We start from the raw sequence: 15,883 nt of genomic DNA, 5'->3' as shown, positions 1-15,883 counted from the left end.
GCCATGGCATCCTGTCTCACTCCGCCACTCCCCCGCCTTCATTTGGCCAACTCCACTCATCCCTTAAGTCTCAGCTTCGCTGTCTCCTCCCCTCCTCTCCCCCAGGTCAGTTCTTCCAGCTCCAGCCTCCCCCGGCACCCTGCACTTGACTTGTGTGGCACTAAGCACAGTAATATTCAAATTATTAGTTGTTCCTTTGGGTTGTCGAATGTCTAACCCCTCCCACCAGACTGTAAACTCCATGAGGGCAAAGACTGGGCTTGTCTCGGGTCATCAGCAGATACTGGAGAAGAAAGAGAGAGAGGGAGGAAAGAAGGGGGAGGGAGAGAGTCTGGGAAGCTTTGGGGTTCGGCTTCACCTTTCCCAAATCAGTGCTCCCCTGGGTGGGATGCAGCAGAGAATCACAGTCCCTGACCTGGAGGGGCTCTCAGTGTGGCAGTGAAAAGTGATGTCAGCCAGACTTTGCAACTGCTGGAGAGAGAGAAGAGAAGCTCAGAGTGCCACGTGAATGCCCAGGAGGAACAATCAACTCTGCCTGAGAGAAGAGAGGTGTGCTTCCTGGAGCAAGTGGCATCGGAGCCCTGAGGGGGAAGGTGGGGGCATCCCAGAAGACGAAATTGCCCAAGCAGAGGTACAGGAAGCAGAAAATTCAAACAAGCCTGCCAAGAATGGAGGAGCCGGGTTTTGCCTGGAAGTAACAACTGGCTGAAAAGGCTAGAAATGCGAAATTAGATCATCTGGCCCTACCCCAAACTCATTTTCCTGTTCATCCTGTCACTTTCCTCTCAGGTACACTCTCCACACACAGTCAGGCCTCTGAGCTGGCAGGAGCCATCCCCTGTCCCACATCCCTTTAGCATTTCAGTGACCGATGGCCTGACCTCCTGCGTGCGGCCAGCGCCTGTTTCTCTTGGCCAAGGGCAACAGACAACTCCCTGCCCCCACTCCATCCCCATCCCCACCCTTGGCCTTCAACCAGTGACTGATGGGAGTGGGCGTATAAGCACCCCAGCTCCCTCACTCCTGGGTGGGATAACGGAGCTACATGTTCTCCTCCGGGGGTCTGCAAACTAGGGCCCATGGGCTAAATCCAGCTCACTGCCTATTTTTGTCAATAAAGTTTTGTTAGAACACAGCACCACCCATCCATTTATATATTGTCGGTGGCTGCCCTCCAACTGTGTAATCCAGCAGTTGGGAAAGTGACCTTATGACCCATAAAGACTAAAACATCCAGGGTCTGGCCCTTTACAGAAGTTTGCCAAGCCCTGTTCTACAGTTTCCCAGAGCCCCCAGGAAGACTCAACGCGGTTGCCCTCGGTCCGGGGTGATAACACACCGATAATAACTTGGCTGATAACACACTGTTTCCCCAAGTGACCTTCTCATTCCCCTCCTGGAGTTTCATCCATCACCTTCGGAAACCATATGAACCACTTACAACTGCTATCTGACTGCTTTGACTCCTAAAAATGGCAGTTTCCTGTGGTTCAACCTAATACTTGTACTCAAATCCTTGTTTCGTGGGGAGCCCAAGCTAGGACAGGAAGACAAACGTCACTGTTCCCATTTCACAGATGGGCCCTGATCTGACATGGTTCCCACGCACACGCTACAGAGGTCAGCTCTGGGGTTTTTTTTTGTTTTGTTGTTGTTGTTTTTTGCCATGCCACGCGGCTTGCAGGATATTAGTTCCCTGACCAGGTATGGAACCCGGGCCCCCAGCAGTGGAAGCACGGAGTCCTGACCACTGGACCGCCAGGGAAGTCCCTCAGGTCTGGTTTTGGACTCCCCACCCCAACCCAGTCAAAGCCTTGCCAGGTCCTTGCTATATGCAGTATCATTAGCACACCTGCCAGGCTACCCGAGGCTTATTAGCTGTGGACTTGTTCACCTAAAGAAGAAAAGCAAGGCTCGAAGAGACCTGCCCAGGGTCACTCAGCTGACAAATGGGCAGAAATGGGGTCTCAAATCCAGGTTTTCTTATGACAAATTCAGGGCTCATTCCATGACAAAGCAGCTACCCCTTAACTTTTCACCTCAAGGAGTCTGTCAGTCAGGTCCCCTGCCCACCTCTCTGGAAACAAAGCCAATTTTCCATGAGGATCAGGTGAGCTCAAATAGGCAAACACCTGTCAGGCCCAAAGGTCTTTATGTTTGCAAGGTACAAAACAGAAAACCAAGATAAGACACCTTCCAAAGGTACCTAGGGGACTTCCCTGGTGGCGCAGTGGTTAAGAATCTGCCTGCCAATGCAGGCGACACAGGTTCAAGCCCTGGTCCCGGAAGATCCCACATGCCGCGGAACAACTAAGCCCGTGTGCCACAACTACTAGCCTGTGCTCTAGTACTAGCCTGTGCTCTAGAGCCCGTGCTCCGCAATGAGAAGCCACCGCAACGAGAAGTAGCCCCCCGCTCGCTGCAACTAGAGAAAGCCCACGTGCAGCAACGAAGACCCAACGCAGCCAAAAATAAATAAATTAAAAAAAAAAAGAGGTACCTGGAAAGAAACCCACCAGGAAGCACAAAATACACACATATATTCATGAAAAAAATTAAATGCAGCACAGAATGCTGGAAAGACCACAAGTGTTGGAGGCAGGCTCGGGTTTGCAGTCCTGACCTACCCTTCACCAATTTGACCTTGGCCAAGCCAGGAGTCCCTCTGGACACTTGATTCCTCCAGCCCCACCTAACGTAATGACCACGCACACCTTGTGGGACCATGGAGAGGGTGACCTGTAATAGGGGTGGGCACTACCCAGCACAGAGCTGGCCACACCTGCTCTCCTAACTGTCGCCAGAAGTTCCCAGACAGCAGGTGGGTGGACCCAGCCCAGCCAGAGCCCCTTTACCAAGCAGGACACCCATCTCACAGCTGCTGCGAGTTTCTGCAATTCCAGCTCACAGCTGCCCCTTCTTTGGAGGGCTGCTCTTAGCTGATGGGAGCTGCCTTGCCCCAAAAGTTATGTCTCCGCTCCCCCGCCGCCCCGGGGGGACTGTCCACAGCCCATGACTGACTGATATGGGAGTCCAGAAGGCCGGTCAACTCTGTGACGCCATCCGCCCTCTAGAGCTTCCCATGGGTCAGGCTGAGGCTGGCCCGTGGCTGAGTGCCCATCGTTAGGTGTTTCTTTTCCTGCCCATCCTGCATCCCAGTCTCACCTGACAGCACTCAGAGCATATCACCTGCACAAGAATCCACGTCTCAAGCTGAGACAGTGGGGACAGGAGAGAAGTCTCCCATCTTCTATATTCTTTTCAAGTTGAAGACTTGGAGGGAGGAGCCTAAGAAGACTACACATGTTAATTTCTCCCTCCCTCTTAGCACCCACCCCATTCCCATCAGGGCCAGGCCTCCCAGTTTGGGGGCCCCTCTCCCAGGACCCAGCATACCCAACAGAAGCTAGAGAGAAGTGGCTGCAGCTTCCAGGGGCCAGATGGTTCGGGGGTGGGTTGGCCTGGGTCTGGGTGGGCCCCCAAGGCACCTGGTCCAGTCTCGGTGTTGGGCCCAGGCAGATGAGACATGTTTCTCGACATTTGCTGAGGAACTAATTACTTTCCATTACAGGCCCCAATTAGTGACATATCCTCCCACCCACTCCCAAGGCGACTCCAAGCGGCATTTCTCAGGGACACCAAGTACTGGAAATGCAGGGTATGGAATTGAAGCCTCAGGTGCCAATAGGGTGCAAAGTAGCCACTTGGGTCACCTGGGAGAGGAAGAGGCCCTGACTGGGAGTCCAGAAACATCAGTTCTACCCCTGGTTTTACCAGAGACCTGCTGTGAAGCTTTGAGCAAACCATGAGATCCCTCTCTGGGCCTCCGCTAAAGATGCTAGAGGACTTCAGAGAGACTTCTGGCTTAAGCGCTCTGAGACAGTAATAGCTAATACTCTTAACACACTTCTACTGTATTCGGGCTCTCTACAAAGCATGTCACAAATACTTACTCATTTAATCCTCCTGACACCTTCAAGGCAGGGAGGGGCTATTATGGGCCCATTTCACAGGAGACTGAGGCTCAGAGAAGTTAAGTCACTTGCTCAAGGTCACACAGCCAATGAGTGGCAAAGCCAGGATTCAAACCCAGGCCATCTAGCTGTGGAGTGTGTATCATAACCACCACTGTGCTATACCGCCTGGTATCATCTGACTACTCTTGAATCCTCACAGGACTGGGCACCACCATAAGTACTTAATAAGAATTTACTAACTGGAAAATAAAGAAAAAACTGGTAGCCTAAAAGACCATACTGGTGGTTTGTGGGAGTGGGATTAGGTGGCTGAGGTGTGAGGGAGACTGATGTTTTCTTGGGTGTCCTTTGTGCTGTTTGGCTTTTCACCACAGAACATGTTACTGTCAGTAACAGCAGCATAAAGGGTTGTGAGAGCTAGAAACAGTGTTTGTCCTGGGGAGGGGACAGGAGACCCAGAAGACAGAGGTGTCTGGGGCCCTTTTAATTGGATATTTTTCGTGCTTCTAAAATGTTGTACCATGGGGCTTCCCTGGTAGTGCAGTGGTTGACAGTCCGCCTGCTGATGAGGGGACACGGGTTCGTGTCCCGGTCCGGGAAGATCCCACATGCCGCAGAGTGGCTGGGCCCCTGAGCCATGGCCGCTGAGCCTGTGCTCCGCAACGGGAGAGGCCACAACAGTGAGAGGCCCGCGTACCACAAAAAAAAAAAAAAAAAAAAAAAAAAAAAAGTTGTACCAACTGCATATATTTACTTAATCCAAATAATACTTATTCTTTTAAAAAGTATTCAATGACCAATCAGCCAAGGACCAGCTAGAAACTTTGGCAGGAGGGGATGCTCTGGGGATGAAAACGACCATAGAGGCAGAGGAGCAGGGGAGAAATCCAAAGGAGGAGATGGGGGCCTGGACAAGTGCCCCGTTTTCTGGGAGACTCTGGTTGTATCTAAACCAAGCCCACTAGACACCTCACTGTGTAAATGGGGATCCTGAGGCCCAAAAGACAAAGGGAAGCGGCCGGAGGAGATGCTGAGATCTGGCAGCTGAACGGAGACCTCTTCTCCTGACTGCTAATGCAGGCTCTCAGGCCCCACTGGGCACAGAGCAAGCACCAGCTGTCCAGACCCGAGCCAGGAGTCCCAAACGCAGGCAATGCGCTCCCACCATCCCACACTTCCTGCACCCAGGAAGTCTACAATAGCAGGAAAGGCAGCGCTGCCATGTCCTGGACGCCTTCTATGCCTCACACATGCATTATCTCTACTTCTCACAGGGTAGAGTTATTCACTCCATTTTACGAAGCACGAGGCTGAGGCCCAGAATAGTTACGTATCATAATCAAGAGACACAGCTAGTAGGTGGCAGAGATTCAACCCAGGTTTGGGGCCCTCCAAAGTCTGTGCTCTTTTGCTATCCTGAGCCAACCCTCTTGGAGAAGTGTTTCCCATCAGTTGAGGACAAGTCCCACCGGGAATGTATTTGTAAATGCCTGTATCTTCAGACTCTGAATTTTAAGGGACTGGATGGGAATCTTATCACATCATATGGTTTGTCCCCCACGCCTCCAATCTAAGCAAAATCTCAACCTTCCCTAGAAAATTAACAGCAACCCCTTTCTTAGAAACATCTAAATAAACTGACTCAGTAAAGTCTCTTGGTAGCATTTCCCAGCATTTTGCCCCTTAACATTGATGGTCCCTTTGATTTACTTTTTCCCAGCAGAGACCTGTCCTCAAATGAACCTCCTGGTTTTAACACATAGTCCTGCCTTTCCCCAATGCAGGAAAAGGACTGCGTCCTGTTCCCTTCGGTAAAAGGTGCTAGACCTGAGCCCCTCAATATTCCACAAAAGGATATTATGGTCTGATGTGTTATTCATGTCGACTCATTTATCATCTATACAGATGATGTCCAAAAGGATTGATGGGGTCCTTCACATTAAACCCAGTGCAAAGCAGGGCAGCAGCTGAGGCTCATTTGATCCGAGACCATGTGATGGAAACATGCGTGCCTGAAGACTGAACCCGGGTCCTGAATTTGGTACCCAATGTCCCCAGCATCTAAGACACAGGTAGCCAGGAGGCATCCCAAGTTGAGAAGAACCCTTCATTTCTCTCCAGCTTTTTCTCTAACCCAGTGATTCTCAAAGTAGGCTCCCTGGACCAGTATCAGCATCACCTGGGAACTTGTTAGAAATGAGATTTCCAGGGGACCTCCCTGGTGGCGCAGTGGATAGGACTCCGTGCTCCCAACGCAGGGGGCCCAGGTTCAATCCCTAGTCAGGGAACTAGATCCCACACGCACGCTGCAACTAAGAGTTCGCATGCCACAACTAAGGAGGCCATGTGCTTGCAACTAAGGAGCCAGTGAGCCACAACTAAGACTTGGTGCAACCAAATAAATAAATATTTGGGGAAAAAAAAAAAGAAATGAGATTTTCAGACCCCGCCCCAGATGGAATGAGAAACTCTGGGGTGAGGCCCAGCAATTTATGTTTTAACAAGCCCCCTCGATGATTCTGACCCGTTAAAACCAACAGTAACAACCACAATTGCAGCAGTAACCTCTAACTGAGCATCTACTACGTGCCCAGCATTAAACCCACGATCTCATTAGTCCTTATAACTGAGGAAATCTTAGTTCCACATGCCCGGCTCTGGGGTAGGTGTGTTTTGTGCATTATATCAATTTATTACTCACAATGACCCTTTGAAGAACTTGTTATTATTATGCCCCCCTTTTACAGATGAGGAAATTGAGCCCCGGAAGAGTTGAAGCCACTTGCCCAAGGTCACACAATTTAGAAGCAGCAGAGGCAGGATAAAAATTCAGGTGTGTTGGATTCCAAAGCCATGTTCTTTCTGTCCCACCACGAAAGCTCCCCAGAGTTTCTCAGCTACGTCACCCTAAGAAGCTATACAGCTGGGTCGGGTGAGAGTCGAGGAGGAGAGAGGGGCGGGCAGGGAGGGCAGAAAAAGCCCTTCCCAGACTCCACACTACCAGCTACAATGTGAAAGGAAGCCACGTGATGCACTTAAAGGCACAGCCACCTGTGTCTAAGGGACTAAAAAGACAGGGATTCGGGAGTGCTCGGCCTCTGTCTTTACCCAGCTGGGGGTCTTTTCCATTCCCAATCTGAACTTCAGTTTCCCCACCTGATACTCCTTATCATTGTCTACCAGGCTGAGTGATCCGCCCCCAGCTTACTTCTCTGACCTCGTTTCCCCTCATGCAGTCTAACCACGCTGGTCTGCTTTCTCTTCCCTAAACACCCAAACTCCGCGCTGACCTCAGGGCCTTTGCACCAGCTGTTGCCTCTGCCTAGATCCCTCTATCCCCTCATATTCCCATTACTGGCTCTGTCATTTAGGTCACAACTCAAATGTCACCTCCTCAGTGAGCCTTTCCTGACTATCTTACTTAATGTTATCTCCTATCCCATCAACCTGTCTTATTTTCATTTCACTTAACACAATCTGAAATTATTTGTTTAATTGCTTTCCTGCTTACTGTCTGTCCCCTCCACCTCAGAACATAACTCCGTGAGCGCAGAAACTGTGTCTGCCTTGTTCGCCCAATATAGCCCCAGCACCTAGAATGCTGTTGGGCACTGAGCAGCTAATTAAGTATTAGCTGAATGAATAATACCAAAGAAGAAAACCTAGACTCAAAGGCCAGAGCCCTGGATCCTTAACACGTGACCTTGGCAAGCTGCTTTGCCTCACTGAGCCTCAGTTTCCCTCCCTGCCTAATGAGGAGAGTGGACTAGGTGCTCTCCAAGGGGCCTTCCAAGACTGCTAGTCTTGGAAAGCCAGGCCTGGAACCTGCCCAGCTGGTCCATTCAGAAGAGGCAGCTGGCCAGGGTCCCTGCAGCAGCTGCCCCCTCCCCACCCCCACCCGTGTCCCTGCCCAGCCATGCAGTCATCTCACTGCCCCCTCGCAGAAACTGTTAATGAAGTGCGCACTGCTAAATGCAGTTACAATTACGGGGGCTAAGAATAAGGCGCTGACATCAGCCTTGTCAGTTTCCGAGTGAATCAGAAGGGGAGGGGGGAGGAAGGAGAAAAGGGGAGGGGGGATGGCTCTCTGGAGCTGTCAAGTGGAAATAGCACAGCGTTAAATATAATCCAGCACTGGCCTACATCGGTCTGGAGAGGCAGGTGATGGCTCAGCCCCCAGGGCCAGGGCAGACAACTGGATTCTTCAAGGAGGCCAGACAGCCCTCTGATGGGGACCATCCAGGAACTGATGGCCAGGAAGGCACTCCAGTGGGCTGGGGTGGAATGCAGTGGGATGGCAGACCCTGGAGGGATGCATCTGGATGTGAATAGGCCCTCACACCCTGGCCTTTGTCAGTGGCTGTTTTGACAGCCCAAGCACAGCCCCTGGGGCTTACACTGCCTGTTCCCACCAGGAATCTCATTTCAGGCCACGAGGCAGAGGGTGGTCTCTGGAGTCAAACATGCCTGGGTTTGAATCACCACCATGAAACCCAAAAAAGTCACTAAACAACACCAAGCTGCCTGGCTTTTCCTCATCTGCAAAATGGGTACATCGGCAACAGCTGCTACCCCTTTTGGCTGCTATAAGATTCAGTAAGATTATGGAAAGCACTGAGCACAGCCAAACAAGCCTCCTGATCATTTTATTTGTACAACCCCAAGAGATGCTCAGACAAGGATAATTAATCCCTTTTTCAAGATGGGGAAACTGAGGCCCAGGACTTGCCTGAGGCCCTAGCACCAAAGTGGAGTCAAATCCAAGCTCCATGGAGTAAACTGGGTGGGAGAAGGAGAGAATTCCAGTCAGTCATTCCAAGGGACTGGATGTGGGGTTTGGAACTGGAGCTCTGACAGTAAGACAGTGGGCTTGACTGGAAAACATCGTCGGGGTGGGGGGCGGTACACAGATTACAGTGGGGGAGATGTCTGCACCCTTCTGAGCACGTCCTCCAAAACTGGTGCCTTTCCAACAATTCTTAAAAGAAATCCTGAAGCGATGGTTGTTAAGGCCACAATGAAGAGATGTCAGAAGAGGCAAAGGAAAAGAAAGGCCCTGAGGTGGGAGAGAGGGTCAGCTGGCCTGCGGTCTGCTCTCCTCCGCACCTCCGCCCTGCCCTCACTCCGCCTTCCGCCTTCCGTTAGTTAAGAACAGGCTCGGCCTCTGGGATGGAGGTGGGCGGGGAGGAAGGCAGAGCCTAGTTCTCAAAGGGAGCCGAGGGGAATGGGCCCCTCCTTTCCCCTTCCCACCAAACAGAACCAGGTGGGCCTCTGGCAGCTGCAAAAGCCAAGGAAGCTGAAGCCATGAGTCTGGCGGCTTGGGGACAAGGAAGAGAGGGTGCCAGAGAGAGAGAGAATTTTAGGAAAGAGCTCAAACTGCATCAGAGCAGATCCACAGGCCAGTGATCTGTGTAATGGGGGAAGGGATGACTCCCCGTCACCCAATTTTTCTGAAATACTTCTTTCAGAGTAATTTAAGATAAAGTCGTTTGGGTCCACACTCACACACCCACAACTTGAACGATGGGAACAACTGGTTCGATTCTTTACTATGCCTCGGTTATCTAAAGAGTTCTGCCCAATTCCCAGCCCAGAGAGGAGATTACAGTGCTTGGTGGTAAATTAGGGAACGGGGCAGAGGGGGGACAGGAAGTGGCCTGCCCTAGGGACGAGGGTGGGAGTGGAGGCTTCAAAGCCTCCACCTCATGCCCTCAAGTGGCCCTAATCCTGAAGGGTATTTTAAGGCCTCCCCCCTCACCACTCCCCCTTATCCACCCAGCCCCAGCCCCCATTTAGGGCTGAAGTACTCTGTTCCCACCATCTCAGGGGGAAGGGATGGGAGAGCAGGACATTTTGTTTCCCAGAAAAAGCTCAGGTCAAATTTCAAGGACGAAAGTTAGCACTTGGTCTGGGAAAGAAAACCTTGCCAAAAGGAGGAAATTGGGGAAGGGAGGGGGGATTCCAGCGGGGTCATTCCAGGTGCCTGGGGTGGGGCAGGATTTGGAGCTCTCATGACCCCTGTTGAGATCTGTCTGGCAAGACAGGAGTATCTCCACCCCACGAGCCAGGAGAAGTAACTCAGACAGCCCCCTCCATTTCCCCTCCGTCCAAAAACAAGGGGAGTGGGCTTTAGCACTAGTCTGTGGGACCCATCCACCATGCCACCCCACCCACCAGATTTGGTCTGAGCGGAAGAAGGCAGTACCACGAAGGGCTTTCCAGCCCAGAAATGTGGCCCGAACTGCTAGGAGAGGGACCGGTAGCCAGCCCGTGTTGCCATGGCAACTTCCTCCTTGCGCTGGATCGAAGCATCCTATGGGCAAATCGGAGCTGGCTGCTCCAGCTTCTCCGCCCCTCTCCCGGGCGGGTGGGGGAGAACTGGACGCCAAAACCACTTGGTCAGACTCAGGGACACCATCCTCAATTCCAGACCCTGATATAGCAACGCCCTTTGGCATTTGCTGGATACTGAAGACACTCTTGCTCCCCCAGCTGTGCCCCAAGGCAGAGTGTCAGGACTGGGACTGTAGATGTAATGAAAATTAACTGTTAAAGAGAACAGGGAAATGGGGAGCTATGTGCTCCCCACCCTCTTGTTCCACATGCAAGTCCCCCAAATCCCATCTTTAAACCCCCTCCAAGAAGAAGGGCCCAACTCTGCCTTAATAGCTACAACAGTGCAATAAAATTAGCTTATTAAAATTATAAAAGCCAACATTTTGAGAACCAGGCTACCCCCCCTCCTCAAACCCACAGATTGTTTTTTACAGTCATGCTCAGAAATAAGTCTTACTTGGTAATAAGAAAGATAAGAGCTAACAGGTATTGAGAGCCTATCTAGTGCCAGGTACTGTACTAAGCCCTTTTCGTAGCACAAACAGCATAATAATCAACAGCATAGATGCCTGAGTCAGACTGCTCAAGTTCAAATCCTACCACCCTCATTTCCCGGCTCAGTGACCTTGAAAAATATTCTCTCTGTGCCTCAGTTTTCTCATCTGAAAATGGGGAATGTTAAATGTTAATTGTATAGAATTGCTGTGAGGAAAGAAAACAATATTGAAAGTGCCTAGGAGGATACTTAGAGAAAGGTAATCATTTAAAAAATGTTGACCTTCTGGGGTCCATGCTATTATTTTCTTCCTCCAAGTCACCAGCAACCAACAATATAGATGTGAAAAAGCAGAGGTCACGTGTCTAACTCCTCCCTGCCCCACCCCTCCTCAATTATAAAGCCAGCACCAGCAAGGCTGAGCCATGAAGACACAGACACAAAAAATGCCTCCCGAGAGCATGCCTCTCTAAAGCCTCAGCATCTTTGTGAAAAGGGGCAAAAGCAGTGTAAGTAATGGGTTCAGAGTGCACAATGGAAGATGCTCCTTGGGAGGAATTCTAGGAATCTGCAATGACCAGCTTCCTGAACCGCAGGGTGGCTAGAAAGGGGTGGAAGGGGCAGCTTCCTTTGCTGACAAAATGTCCAAGGCTCCCAAGCCGGAGGCAGGAAAGTGCTGTGGCCCAGTTAAGGCTAATGAAAGTCTCCTCCTCATACAGTTTCTCAGGAAACCAGCTGAAGGGTGGCATGTAAGCCCTGAAGATGGCTCTGAGTCAATCCAGTTGATGAAAAAGGTGCATTGGACAGGAGTCAGAAGCAGCAACAAAGGGGAGGCACCCAGATGAGCCAGAGGCCCATCAGGGACACTTCTGAGTCATCAGGGACAAAGGGGCATGAAACTGGTGAGGGGAGGGAGCAAAGAAGAGAAAGGTAAAGCAAAGCCAATTCTGACAGCCCTGCAACTGGAGCAGTCTCTGTCCAGTATCTGAGATATATTCAAACTGCTTTTCGAAATTAGTTCAGGGTGGTGCCGTTCTAAAAGAATAAATCCAAGGGGCTTTTTTTTTTTTAGGAGAAAATTAATGACTTTGAGAAGAACAGGAGAAATTAAGCACCAAGACAACGTTCCCTACTTCCGATTTTCACCAGACACTCATTAGCCTTCCCTAAAGGAAACTTCACTTTTTCTCCCCGCCGCTCCCAAACTCGAAGCATCCCTTAAGATGAACAGACAGTGAGCATGAGATGCCCAAACCAAACTCTTGGCTGCCAGCCGCTCCCTGGGACCTCTTCACCTGGGAACCATTTTCTACACAGTGAGATTTGACTTTTTAAAAAATCCTCTTTCAGAGAGAGGGCTAGTGTTTTACTGGAAAGAGAACCAGAAACCTGATTTTTGTCTTGGCTGAGTGCCTGCCTCACTGGGTGACCTTGGGTTACACACACACACACACACACACACACACAAACACTGGGGCTTCAATCTCACACACATGCATACATTCACACAAATACACACACACACCAATTTGGGGGCGAAAAAGGGTCGGACAAGATGATTTCTAGGTGCTCCAAGTGAAAAACTTAAGAATTTGAAGAAACCCGCTGGAAAAAAAAAATAGTGACCTTTAAAAATCTCTAATATTCCATGAAGTTATCTATTCTGACTCACGTGAAACCAAAGCAAGTCACCAGCAACCAACAATAATAACCAAGGCATCTGAACCATGACATGGAGCATGACTTTGAAGAAAAACCCAACTGTCCCTGCCACTGATGCACCTTGCCTCTCGAGACCCAAGTGGCCTGTTGGAACTTCAGGAGCGTCCTTGAACGTCAAGTGAGGCATGGGGGAGCCAGCTCACCGAGGCAGGTGGGGCTCCCTCCCCAAGCCCCCATGCTAGCCGGGACTTCCTCTCCTGGATTTTGCTCCAGAGGAGGCCACTGGGTTAGGAGAACCCCTCCACCCCTCCTCACCTTGCCTTGTCCAGAATAATAATACATCCACCCTCAGCTGCATCACGGGGGAAGTTAAGCCTCTGAACCTCAGTTATTTTTTCTGTAAAATGGGGATTCTGTAAAATGGCTCTGCGGTAACCATCTTTACTCCACCTCCATCTCCAGGTCAACAGCAAGACCGGTCTGTCAGGGGTCAGCCTCACATAGCCCCATTCATTCACTCAGCCAACACTTTCTTCTGGGGAACCTTCTCCCTTTCTCCCCACCTGCCTCCTGCTCCAGCAGAAAGACATGAGCACCCATCACCCACCGTTCCATCCAAGGCTTATCAGATAACAGGCTGACCAGATAAGGGTCCCTGCAGGCAGAGAGTCTTAAGCAGGGCCCATGAACTCCCTGAAACTGTGGACAAAAATTTTTGGATGGTGCCTATGTGTATTTTTTGGAGAACTTGTCCATATTTTCATCAAGTTCTCAAAAGCGTCCATGAAACCATTTTACTCCTCCCCACCACACACACCCCTCTCCCTTTCATCCCCTCATTGAATTAAAATACTCTCAGATTTTCAGCTTACAAAACACTTTTAACTTTACCTTTATGTCTGAGGTACTGTCATCCCATTTTACAGATCAGGATATGGAGGCTAGGGGTGGCATGACTTGCTCAAGGTCATGGCTAATACGGAGAGAAGCAAGACTGGAACCTCATTCCAACTCCCAATCTGGCACTCTTTGGGGAACTCTCACCCAAGCCCTCTAGGTACCCCACCTGTTGGTGGCTTCGCTTCCTCACCGCAGAACCAGATCTGAAGCCCTTCTGTTTCCTCTGCCTGGTCCCAGGGCCCCCAAGAGCTGTTTTCCCTACATTTCCCCGCCCCTTGGGCTCTGGCTGGGGTTGCGCGCAGGCCTGGGAGCCTGAGGTTCGGGCCTCTGTATGGTGGCCCGGTGCAGCCCACCTAGAAGGGCTACTCCAGGCACAAGAGCACCCGGGGTCAGGGGCACACTCCGGAGGGCGCGCAGGTGTAGAGTCGGTGCCGCCCTACGCCTCCCTGGGGGAACCGCCGCGCCGGGAAGAACCGAGAGGAAAGGCCGTCACCCGACCGGTCCCCTCGCGGTCCGCCCCAGTCCTTAAAGGACTGGGGGAAGAGGAGGAGAGACAAACAGGGGCGCTCAAGGCCTTGGGCGCAGGGCGGGGGTCTTGGGCAGGGAGTCTCTGGATGCAGCCAAGACAAAGATGGAGGGGTAAGGTTGCGTGCGACCTCCAATGGGGGGGGGCGCGTCGGAGCCCCGGGGGTGAGGCGGCCAAAGCCCCGGGGTTTGAGGAGTGGGCACATACAAGAGGCTCGGGCAGGGTGGCGGGTCGGATCCAGGGACAAGACCGGGAGAATTCAGTAGGCGCAGGTGAGTAGGGAGAGCTAAGTCCAGGCGACCCAAAGGGCCCACTTGCGGAAAAGGGGTGAATGCAGATGATCTAGGGGTCCCTGCGGGCGGCGGGAGGCGAGGAGACCCCACATCCTAGAGATCTGAGGTCCTGTGGGTGGGAAAGAAGACCCTGGGGGCGCATCCCCGAGCGTGCTTGGGATTGGGGGTGGGGAGGAAAGAGTGGCCACCTCTTAGGGCGCACCGGGTCGGGGAGGGGGCCTCGGGATCTGGCTCCCGGGACGCCCCCCAGGGGTCGGGGGCGGGCCACGCGCTTACCCGCGTCCTCGTCGTCGAAGGAGTTCATGCACGGGAAGTAGATGGCGAGCGCCTCGAAGGAGGCGGACAGGCTGAGGCGGCTCTGCGAGCGCTCCATGCCCGCACCGGCGCCGGACGCCTCGGCCGCGGCGGCGGCGGCGGCGGCGGCCGGCTTGGGCAGCTTGGCCGCCCCATTCTTGACGCGGAGTACGGCGCGCGGCGTGGTGGCGGCGGCCCGAGGCCGGGCCGGGGCTCCGCGGCGGGGCTGGCGGGCGCGGCTGGGCCGGAAGGCGGGCCGGGAGCTGGCGGCCCGCGGACCCGAGGCGCGCTGTGCTCCCGGCGGCTGCGGTAACGGCGGTGGCGGCGGCGGCGGCGGCGGCGGCGGCGGCGGCGGCAGCAGCAGCTGTGGCGGCGCAGCTCACTCTGGCCCGCGGCGCCCATCGCCGGACGCGAGGGGCGGGCTCGAGCCGCCGCCGCAGCCAATCGGCACCGCCCGAGGGAGGGGGCGCCGCGCGCGGGGCGTGGGAGCCGGAGGGCGCGGGCGGGGCCCCTGCTCGCCGCCCAGGCCGCCAGGTGTGCGCGCCCCAAGAGAGGAGCGCGCAGGGCTGCTGCGCTCTCAGTCCAGGGACCGCGCCCCCCACGTTGTCCCCTCCCCCGTACTCGCCCCGAATCCAGACGTCCAGTCCCCGACTGAGACCGGCCTCCCCCCAGGACACAGACGCGCTGGAAAGCGACACAGTTAACAGTGACCGGCACTCGAGATCCTCAGATTCACACATGAACCCGCAGAGGAGCACAAACAGGCACCCACAAGAGTGCATTCACTCTGCAATGTACACCACGGACACCCTCAGACTCTTACACACCCAGAGAGATTCACCCAGACTCACTCACTCATAGGGACCCTTGGGGTAACCAATCCACAGACCCCCTTAGACTCCAGACATCCGAGACACACACAGGTAGGTATATCCACGGAGACACACAGACTCACAACCAGAGACCTGCAGACACACTCAGAGCGACAAACAGGGACACCCTTAACCACACAGGGAGACCCTCAGATCCCACACGAACCCACAGAGAAGTTCAGGTGGGCACACACACCCCCATGAACCCACACTCCTCACAGCATTCACACACAGACACTCATACTCAATGATACACTCTCAGACCTGCACACAGAGGCACCAGTGCCCCTCCTAACGTTGACCCCCTCAGCACCCATTCACATACACCCAGAAATACCCTGACAAATCCTGTCAGACTCACACACAGTCACCCTCAGACCCAGACCCTCAAAGAGAGACACTCAGACACACCTCAGTGGGCACACACATGTTCACACCCAGACACAGCCCCACAGACTTAGTCATTCCTGGTGATGGATACATTCTGATGCACAGACACCCTCAGACTCATACACGGACACAGATAC

General features: G+C 53.0%; 1 protein-coding gene across 1 annotated transcript in view; it reads right to left on the bottom strand.

Annotated features, from left to right (window-relative positions):
• The window catches only part of RIMS4 (regulating synaptic membrane exocytosis 4), a gene marked incomplete at its 5' end in the record, with an annotated part of 62,426 nt that extends 47,863 nt beyond the window's left edge, over nt 1–14,563 (bottom strand). The window contains one exon of the mRNA XM_081256854.1: nt 14,467–14,563. Within this exon, the coding sequence (XP_081112980.1) occupies nt 14,467–14,563 (97 nt within the window). The remainder of the gene's footprint in view (nt 1–14,466) is intronic.
• Between the last annotated feature and the right edge of the window lie 1,320 nt (nt 14,564–15,883).

This window comes from Mesoplodon bidens, assembly GCF_964165515.1.
Source record: "Mesoplodon bidens genome assembly, chromosome: 15".
Lineage (NCBI taxonomy): Eukaryota > Metazoa > Chordata > Mammalia > Artiodactyla > Ziphiidae > Mesoplodon > Mesoplodon bidens.
The sequence above is the reverse complement of the archived record's forward strand: the minus strand, read 5'-3'. Positions and strand labels throughout refer to the sequence as shown.